At 36.0% G+C, this 10665-nt stretch overlaps 1 protein-coding gene across 1 annotated transcript; it reads right to left on the bottom strand.

Moving 5' to 3' along the window:
• Positions 1 to 6843: 6843 nt before the first annotated feature.
• Positions 6844 to 10546, bottom strand: LOC117963821 (G2/M phase-specific E3 ubiquitin-protein ligase-like). The gene is made up of 6 exons (XM_058987421.1): positions 10452 to 10546; positions 9966 to 10273; positions 9678 to 9859; positions 9250 to 9422; positions 8683 to 8897; positions 6844 to 7890 (listed from the first exon to the last, which is right to left on the bottom strand). The coding sequence occupies exons 2-6, from the start codon at positions 10123 to 10125 to the stop codon at positions 7637 to 7639; spliced, it is 984 nt and encodes a 327-aa protein (XP_058843404.1). The 5' UTR covers positions 10126 to 10273; positions 10452 to 10546; the 3' UTR covers positions 6844 to 7636.
• Between the last annotated feature and the right edge of the window lie 119 nt (positions 10547 to 10665).

The following is a 10665-nucleotide window of genomic DNA, read 5'->3' as shown; positions in this document are numbered from 1 at the left end:
CAACTTGCAATGAACTCGAAATCGCCCTATTAAGAACAGTGGTATTTCATCTCATAATCACATTTAGAACCACTACTGTGCAGTTATAAAACATAAAAATGAAATAATAGAAAGAATAACCTACCTTACCTGATGTTTAGATCCCAAAGTCCATCCTGCTGTTTTTCATTGCAAATGTGTCGAGTACTTATAGGTCTCGATTTTACAACACACGTTCAAAGCATGATTCACGCGGGACTAAACCAGATGTCCTCAGAATTGGTTTAAACAGAGGACGTCTAGTAACGTCTAGACGTGGATTAGTTTATAGCAACTAAAGTCGGTAAATTCAAAATGAAATGTGACGCTGTGACCAGAGAACGAGCTTCTGTGCATGATTTGTAAACAATGAACCGGTGTAGTGTTAGAATGTGGTACACGTATCAAAACAATCAATTGCGATCTGATGGGTGTTTTCCAATTGTCAAACAGAGGTTCATTTACCATTCATTATACATTCGTTTTTTTTTTTGCAAACTTAAACTAGAAAAAGACAATCAGTTTCTCAAAAAAGAAAAAAAAAATTCACGCCAAACAAGACAAAATGAGAAGTCCACCGTAAGCAAGAGTAAAAGAAATGTCCAAGACCGAATGTATTGTATATGATAAATATTAACGTAATATTTTCTTAACGGTGGAATATATGATAAAAAAATTCCATTACACGAGAGTAGATGTTAAACCTTCATGCTGATTTGAACTCGGCTCTCGCCAAGATAAGCACCAACTAAGACGTAGCTTTACAGTAAACTAATGTGATCCATATGTGTCTCCATCCATTTACGTTTCCTTCCATATGATGATGTAGATATCCTTCTGTCTGGTGTTATAATGGCTGAAGTGTAATGCTGGCTCCAGGGGTCATCTTATTTTGCTTCCCTGGCGCATCAGCACACACAACGGCTGCGATGCTGGCTCCGGGGATCAACCACAGTGCGGCCTCCCCAGCGCATCAGCATGACAACCGTCTGGACTGAGCTAAGTAGGGTACATCTCTGGGGTCTTCAAGTGGGCACCTTCCATCCTCAGTGTTTCGTCGACTAGCCCACGACACCTCAAGAGGGCTCGACGGTGATTCTGGCGTCCCAGCATCACCCCCCTCCGTCCCCCACTCAACTCAGCCCATTTACAACAATGTAAATGTTACATTAACAACAATGTAAATGACTGGAAAATATACTAAATTAAATTTAAAAAGATGTAAAAGACCAAAAACAGCATAACGTACCAGATTTGAATGGGCGCTTCCCTGCTTTCTTAGCGTAAGTTGTTTATGCATTGTTTAGGCATGCGCGAGCAAGCGCAGTGCACCACTTTTTCCGCGTGCATGAAAATAACACTACGCCGGGTTTAAATAACGAATTTCGTTGTACCGTCTTTTCCAAAGGCTACAATAACCATTGTGTCCTTTGAGTGATATGTATTTCCATACATATCTTCAAATACACCGTTAAAAGCATTCGGTTTTTTCTAAGTTACCAATTATGTTTTGTATTTTCGCCCGTTTCTAAATTAATCTTCGACTTTGACGTCTCATCGCATGTCGGTTTGAATAGTACCTGCACACTTGATGTCCAATCAAAGGAGTCGAGGGCTGAATCTGGTGTAAAAATCTTGACAATCTTGATTATGAGGGGCCGTTCAATTCAAAATTTCAACTTTTTGGCTATAACATATATCAGAATGGATATAGCATATATCAGAATGGATATAACATATATCAGAATGGGTATAGCATATATCAGAATGGGTATAGCATATATCAGAATGGGTATAGCATATATCAGAATGGGTATAGCATATATCAGAATGGATATAGCATATATCAGAATGGATATAACATATATCAGAATGGATATAGCATATATCAGAATGGGTATAACATATATCAGAATGGATATAACATATATCAGAATGGATATAACATATATCAGAATGGATATAGCATATATCAGAATGGGTATAACATATATCAAACTTGTGTGGATATACAGCAAACTGGATACATCAAACTTGTGTGGATATACAGCAAACTGAATACATCAAACTTGTGTGGATATACAGCAAACTGAATACATCAAACTTTTTTTTTTTTTTTAAGAATTGACACGTGACACAGCAACAAATGCATGTGCTTCTGTGACCGCGAAATCTGTAATTGATTTAGTCGACAAACTGGCAGGTGATAGGAGCCATGTAATGATTAATACATGATGTATAAACATACCATAGATATTTAAAAAATATATATATATATATATATATATATATATATATATATATATATATATATATATATATATATACACATACAATTAAAGGGGTCGGAAAAGTGAAGTGCAGCGGCGAAGGTAATCCTATCATGGCGTTTATTAATTTTATGTTTTGCTGTTTTCTTTTCTGTTTGCCGATTAACACATGTGTAGCATCAATAATCGATATTGAGGAGTTTTTACTTTCTTTGAAGTCGTGTTTGAGACGCCTAGAGCAAGCGGAACTTCGTAGAGACATAATACTGATGGAAGTTTTGTTTCTTAAACTAGAGAGTCATCTCGAAATTATAGCAGCAATTCTTATTTATTTTTTCTACGCTGATATTCAACATCCAAGTTTGATTTCCATATTTGAACAAATTCACACAGATCTGAAATGTGCAGTTGAATCTTTACGCATTAATATTGACTCTATGCAAGTAAATACTTGCGACTCTACCTACAGAACCGTGGCAGCGAGACAAGGACACGTGGGAATACCAAGGTAAAAAGTACAGCTTTCTTTACAAGGAAATGCACACATATATGAATGTACTTATTTAAACAATGAAGTGCTGTGGAGTTACATGTTGACAATGCCCGGTATTCGTGTTTAGGGTTATCGGGACATTTCAAAAAGTTGTTTTTTTTAACTCTTTATAATTCTATCGTGTTCAGAATTCACATACACTTTTTGAATAGTACAAGCCATTATATAAATACGAATGTATTGGGATGGGAAAATATAAATATATCCATCGGCATCATTTTTAAGATTAGGGCCAATGTGCACTTGCCCTTACCCTTACACTTTACTTTACTATATAGACCAGCGTGTGGTAGGTTTTGTCCCTGCCCCGATTTGTATTGTATTGTCTCAATATTGCATTTTTTTTAATCCGAATGTATTTCCTCACAAATCTATCTTTTGTAGACATATCACTCTAATCTGAACACTACTTATTTCTGTAAAACATAAAAATACTCTTATAGGCTACAGGTTTTCTTGTAATACATTACGTAGGTGTAATAAGGACGTATGTATTAAGATAAGTATGTTTGTTATCTTTCCTGTATGAATGCCTAAGTAGACCTGCCTATACAGACTACATACAAATTATCCATACACTTTGATCTTAATGGCCATGTGTTATAATGCCACACTAACATTAGTACAGCGACCCGCTAACAATATTGAATTCCTATTGTGTGTTTAGATTTTCAATCAGAAGTAACCAGATCGATTTTCTTCGGAAAATGGGATTTTCATGGAAAGCAATTGCAAAATGCCTGGGAGTCTCCGTTTCTACTGTGTATCGCAGAAGAAAAGAAATGGGAATGGATACCTCCCATCACAACAGATTTTCTGACATGAGTAATCACAGTCTTGATGATGAAATACAACACGTTTTGTCTCTTACTCCCAATGCTGGAGAAAGCTATGTCAGGGGCAGTCTTGTGCAGAGAGGAGTGAGAGTGCAAAGGTGGAGGGTTCGGGAGCGGCTTTCTATTTTAGATCCAGTTGGAAGAGCTGTAAGAAAACGAAGAGCAATTAGACGCAGAGTTTACAATGTGCCCGGGCCAAATCACTTATGGTATGCATATTCTTTTCAAACCATTTCCTGACATTGTCTCGCCCTAATATGTCATATAGAAAGCTTGCTGCTCGCAGGAGTTTAATCAAATACTACCAAACAAGATATGTAACACAACCTGTGCTGCATAGTTATTTAAATTCATATCTTTTTATGTAGATTATTTATTTTGGCCCACCTCTGCAAGCTTGTATGTGATAAAAGACCACCTAATGGTCAAGGACAGGTTAAAAATGCCACAAATATCTGCATAGACGTACAGTAGTTTACATGTAAGAAGTTTGTTACTGACTACCTTATCCTTACGAAAAATAACTTCATAATTGTTTTCCTTTCAGTTGTCAGTTATAATTCAAGTTGGCATTTTATTATTTTACAATATAGCACAACCCAAGGAGGACATTTGTATTATTGGAGCCACAAGAGATGGAAAATACCGATCTCAGCAGCATGCATGCATAATTATAAATATCCACGTTGAAGCTTGTATTTGTAATTAAATTGAGTTTCTATTGTTTCCACAGGCACATTGATGGTAACCACAAGCTAGTGTCATGGAGATTTATTTTCCATGGATGTGTGGATGGCTTCAGTCGACTTCTCATCTACTTAAAATGTTGCACAAATAATTTGTCCCAAACAGTTTTAACACTGTTTGAAGATGGAGTATCTAAATTTGGACTACCATACCGAGTTAGGGGGGATCTAGGGGGAGAGAATATTCGAGTTGCCCGCTTTATGATTACTATGAGGGGTGTAAATAGAGGTAGCTTCATAGCGGGAAGGAGTGTTCATAACCAACGAATTGAGCGGCTGTGGGCAGAGCTCAACAGAGTAGTCATACACTACTACAGTGACTTGTTTCACTGGATGGAAAATCAGGGAATATTAGAATCTATAAGAGGGTACCACATTTATGCTCTTCATTATGTTTATTTGGGCAAGATCAATAGATCTGTCACAGAATTCATGCACCAGTGGAATAACCACACCTTGAGTACTGAAGGACATCGTTCTCCTTACCAGTTGTGGACTGAAGGAATGTTGCAGAACAGTACTGTTCTTCATGATGTGCCTGTATCAGAATATGATATCGATGGTGCTCAAAATCCAGACTATGATACCAATGACCATATATTGCATGAAAATACACTGCTGTCTGAAGAGCAAATAAACTACCTCCAGTCAATGGTAGATCCGAGCACTGATGATTTAAATTATGGAATAGATCATTATATGTTCATGTGTCATATTTTACAGAGCGTTTTTGGTTATGAAGCGTGATGTTTGACGTCACATAGAAGTACAAAAAAATCTTTCTACTGCTCATCAAATATTACATTTAAAGAGTGGCCCAACAGTCACACACTCAGGATTCCTGAGTGTAAGACTGTTCATCAAATTGAACTGTATATGGTCACACAGAATGCACCTCAGATAGATGGGAGATTTTCAGGGTGATTTTTAAAGCTTTTTGCTCCACAGCAAAAGCTTCTCCAGATTTTCTGAAAGTAATTGTAAAAGTTTAAAGGTGCAAATCTAGCCAGAGACAATGTAAGTATGGAAGAGAAATAAAATTATTTTTTGAAAACATGCTTTTTTCTTTTCTAAGTCATCTATATCATAGAATAAAATATGCCTTGGTTTTATTTTTGTGCCATGTTAAAAATTTCCATGTAATCCTCTATACCTTGCTTTTTATCTTCAGTTTGCGTGTTTATTTCCACTGTAACCATTTAATTTTAAATATTACACATTTTCTTCAGAAACAGACATGCATTATTTTTAAATGTAATAACATTCACATCTTACTTATAAGATGCCAATGGGCTCAGTAATACCTACAAAGTGAATTGCTAAATAAAATGATAGAAAACATATATTGTAATGCAAAAACATTTACTTTAAAAATATAATAAATCAACTTGTCATTTTATTTCAAATTATTAATTTTCAAATATTCATGCACTTAACAAAAGAACCTGTCAAAGTATGTGATCAAAATTGTTGCTTTTAATTCTCATTCAACATCTACAATTATTATACTTTCCAGTTTTTGTAATAATCAAGTAACCTCTTTATAATAACTATAACTGTGTTGACAAGTTAAAACACAACATTTTACCAGTTATTTCTACTGTTTTTGTAATCTACAGTACCTAGTGTTCCATGCTGTGCTTCAGGTTTCTCCATATCCATGTTTGAGTTTCCTTTAGTTGCAATAGATTGGGGGGGGGGGGGGGGGGGCTTGGGATTGGTAGCTCGCTGCTCACAATCCAGATACTGCCACAGGTGCTCAATCGGACTGATGTCTGGGCTTTGGAGCACCGAGGGGAAAAAAGTGGAATGCTTTGATTTGATTTCTCTTCCGGACTGGTCACATGTAAGGAGTGGTATGTAGCGCTATCCTTCTGAAGAGTATGGGCATCAAATCTTGGCACAGCAATAGATTTTTCTTTCAAATGTTAATGCACCGTGCAGAATTGAGATATCCTTCAATAAACATCTAGTAGTGTGTCTTGTGTGGCCACAGTCTGAAAAGGAATGAAGGCATTGAACTTCCATGGGTGCCCCACAGCCCAGACACAAATCCAATTGAGCACCTGTGTAAGTGCCTGGCTCGTCAGCGGAGATAAACCCATCCACATCCCACACACCAATATGTTGGAACTAAAGGAGACTCGCACCGATCTGGAGAAACCTGGACCAAAGAATGACGCAACACCTAGTAGATTCAATGCAGGTTAGAGGCTCTTTGCACTGCAAAAGGTGGCTCAACCAAGCGCTACAATAAAGTATATCGCTTTTGTTTTTATTAGTCAATTTCAGAACCAAACTAACATTAACTAACAATTTATCGGGATGGCCAAATTATTATAGCAGGACACCATGTATACACATGTAAACTTCTGGAGTATGAGCAAATTGTTTAGGTAACTAAATTCAGCGTGAAACAATTATTTTAAAATAAAACAATACATTTCTGTGCACTTCCTGTTTTTGTTAAACTGCAATCGCGGGCAAACATTTGAAATCCATTTGCAGAAAAGGTAAATAATATGATTGATATTGACTATCTATGAAGAAATTGTAATAAAATGAATTTGTCTTTTGAGACCATTTGTCTATAAGCAAATTTGGCAAACAGTCACATTACATTCCTTTTTGTTAAGAAAAGTTTGCATACCCACATCTATAATTATGAAAACGTATCTTTCATTAACTAAAAATGTGTGAATTACATTGTTGACACAATTACATTTTGCAAACAAATAGCTGCTACTACACAAACATTTCTATGGTGGCTCACTGAGGACATGAGAACAATGGCAACCCTTTCTATAAATATGCAACTGCTTTCTGGCTGCAGGTGCCTTATAAAATCAATGAAGACGCTTATTAACTTGCATTTAGACTAAACAACCATGTGTTCAAAAACTGGTTTACAACCACATCTTGTTAAATTAACCAAAACAAAAATAATTGTACAATAGTGTGGTTGTCCCAAACATTTGCACTGAACTGTTTTATACTTAAGGTGACCATATGACTCCATGTTCAGTGGGACAGTTCAGGCTTTTTAACTCACACTTCATTGCATTCTGTTAAGTGCAGTACTACTTCTCTTAAACAAGTAATGAGGTACCCGAGTAAAACATACCTAAATGCATTGAGATGCGAGTTAAAAAGCCTGAACTGTCCCAAACTGTCCAACTGAACATGGAGTTGGTAAGAGTATGAAGGACTGCCTCAGGGGTGACCAAAGCCTGGAGAGTTGAGAATAGCAAAATCCATCTGCTTCTTAAATTCATCAAAGGACTTCAAAATTGGTAGCTTTAAAATATTGCAGCATGTGTTAGCTTGTGGAAAGTTGGAGATATATCCTTCATTATTCTCATGCAGGAACTCAACAGACGGTTGTGGTTGAAAACCAAGAGGTGGCTCTTTGTCTGCTCCTGTAATGAATGCTAGAATCTGTCTTAATGACACGCTGGAATCCGCATCTGAAAATAAAAATAGTGAAAAATAAAAGTAAATAATTATATAAATGCATAAACAAGTGTTGTGCATCAAAGTTAAACTTTCTTTTGCAAAATTATACACATGGATTACATCATATTCTTTAAAATCATTTTACATTCAAACAATTACCACACTGTAAAAAGGGATATTAAGGCATTTGTGGTATTTTTATATTCCAACACTTTATCTAAATATGAAAAATGTGTATTTATTTTTTTAAACGTTAAATATTCCTACATTTTTTCCCCCCAAAGCTTGCTGGTGGCTGTGGTACAGAAAACAATTAATGTAGTGAAAATTGACGATGCTTTAGGTCTTGTCCCAGCCCCGCGACCGTCACCTTTATGAATACCATAATATAGTAAATGTCTTTCATATAGGTCTGAGCCAAAGTATATATCTCAGAATGGCAAGTCTGCAATTGATGGCCATGGCTAGTCACCTTAGGTGCAACAAACTTGATCCCTTCAATATGAAAGTAATTACTTGCTTATTAGCAGGTGTATATTATTGGGCTGCATGTTTGACTGCAAGCATTTTAGAGTGTTTGGCTTATTACAGTTTTGGGGATTACGATTTTGGTATGAAAATTTGGTTCCTAGGACAGCTTCAGGTGACAAGTGACTCAACCTAGCTGTATACAGGGATTTTGGGTGAAGGTAACCTTACACTTTCTTGCAGAAAAAGTACATATTACATTTAAACCATATCCACTTTGTCAGCTGCAATGACCCAGCAGCCCTTCCACATTGCTGCAAGTACATTATCTTTACCTTCCACATCCTGTAGGTAATCTCTCCAATAGCCCACAATTCTTTGTTCCTCACGTCTTTTATTACTTCCAGCAGTGCTGAATGATATTTTGAACAATTCTGAAAACTGTTCAGATGTGAGCACTTCCTCCCTCCAGCAAAATGAATTGGCAAAAAGAACAGGATGTGCAACAATGGCGTCAAGCACACCAAGCGTCTTCAATCCCTCTTTTAACCTAGGAAACATATATAAAGTACATGAAAAACAGAATGCCTGCTTCTTTCTTCATGTTAGTGACCAGTCAACACATACCGTACTAATAAATAAAGTTGGACATCAGTTCAGATATTTCTTACAAAACTACACAGAATATTTTCTACATTTACTGTGACAGTGTACTTAACATGTTTTATAAATCTAAACAAACTATTACTCACAGTTCAATGTGAATATTGCTAATGTAAGCATTAATTAAATGGTTGAACAGGTATTTGCTACACTCTCACTCCATATTTAATATACTCATGTTTTCAACTGACAAGTATAAATATAGTAATCTACTGAAATGCATGACAAAATAAATGTACCTTTCCAGGGAATTTCTTGTTCGGCCACAAACATACCACTTCATGAAGTCTTGTACAAGTACATCTCTGTCTTGCAGATTTTGTAAATAGCGGTAACATCCTGCCACATGCAGAAGGTTGCAGTGCTTGGCTGCAACATCTTTAAGCCCCTCTAGTGTTGACACATTCTCCATCTGAAAAAGTCAAAACATAAGTATAAAACTTAACTCAGAATTGGTATGACAACATCATACCAGCCAAACCTTTATAAAAACTAGTGTGTGGGGGGAGTGTATGAGAATAACATGAAGCATGGCAATAGTCACAAACTGCTAACACACAACAAATCTATGTAAAGAGGAATATTTTCCAATAATACATTAGTATTATTATTAATAGTGGTACACAGATTCTCATTAAATGTATTCAAGTTAAAACTTTGAACGCACCTCCAAAATTATCTCTGCAATATCACAATCACAGATGTCTTTCACAGAAGGTGTGACCTGCTGAGGGTCATAGGCTAGACTGTCATATAATGTCCGAGAAAAAAAGTTGGGGGATGGTCCGCCATGCACCAAAGATATGGCTATAATTCTTCCAGCCAGAAAGTAATCATCATCACGTAATGCTATTGAAATACATAAAAGAATGAAGCATGTGAAAAAATTATAGATGGGTGTATTGCAAGAAAATTAAGATTAAAAAACAAATTAAATACCTAAAACTACAATTACCTTGGGAATCGCAGGTCAAATTTTTCCAGTCTTCTGAACCTTCAAATATTTTACTGTTCTGTAGTGTCTGCATTAATAAAGTTAGAAATTCCCTTGTAGGACCACCTCTGTCCACAGCTCCTTCCGAGTTGCCATCTGAGTCAGTAAACATTACAGACATTCTATTTTCTGGCTTGTATGTTTTGCGCTTAAATCCACGAAGTGCACCATCCCATATATTTATTCTATCAATATTGAACTTTGAAACTGCATCTTCATCTATTTGTAGGGCAAGATTTGTGATAACATCATGAAGAGTTACTTGATCTCTAAAAGAAAAGAACATTTAGGTAGTTAATACATTGTGCTGTGAACACAACTTTTGCTAAAAATATAAAACACTATATTTTTTGTCTGTATACGATAGGGTTCACTTGAGCATTGCAAAAATATTAGTGGGAGAAATGCAATCATTTTGACACATTATAAATATTTTGAAAAAAATACCCATCATGTAAGCGGACAGATGAATTCTCAGCAAACTGTACTCCTTCTTCATCACTTGAAGAATTAAGCTCAATACAATCATAGATAAGCGATGTATACTGTCTAAAATAAAAATAAATAAAAAGATATTTTATTGAAACTCTTCTGCTTACATACACGTTCCTCCTAAATTCAATGGTAACAAAGCTGGTGTTACACTGGTGTTACATTTATG

The sequence above is a fragment of the Acipenser ruthenus genome, chromosome 15, assembly GCF_902713425.1.
Source record: "Acipenser ruthenus chromosome 15, fAciRut3.2 maternal haplotype, whole genome shotgun sequence".
NCBI lineage: Eukaryota > Metazoa > Chordata > Actinopteri > Acipenseriformes > Acipenseridae > Acipenser > Acipenser ruthenus.
The sequence above is the reverse complement of the archived record's forward strand: the minus strand, read 5'-3'. Positions and strand labels throughout refer to the sequence as shown.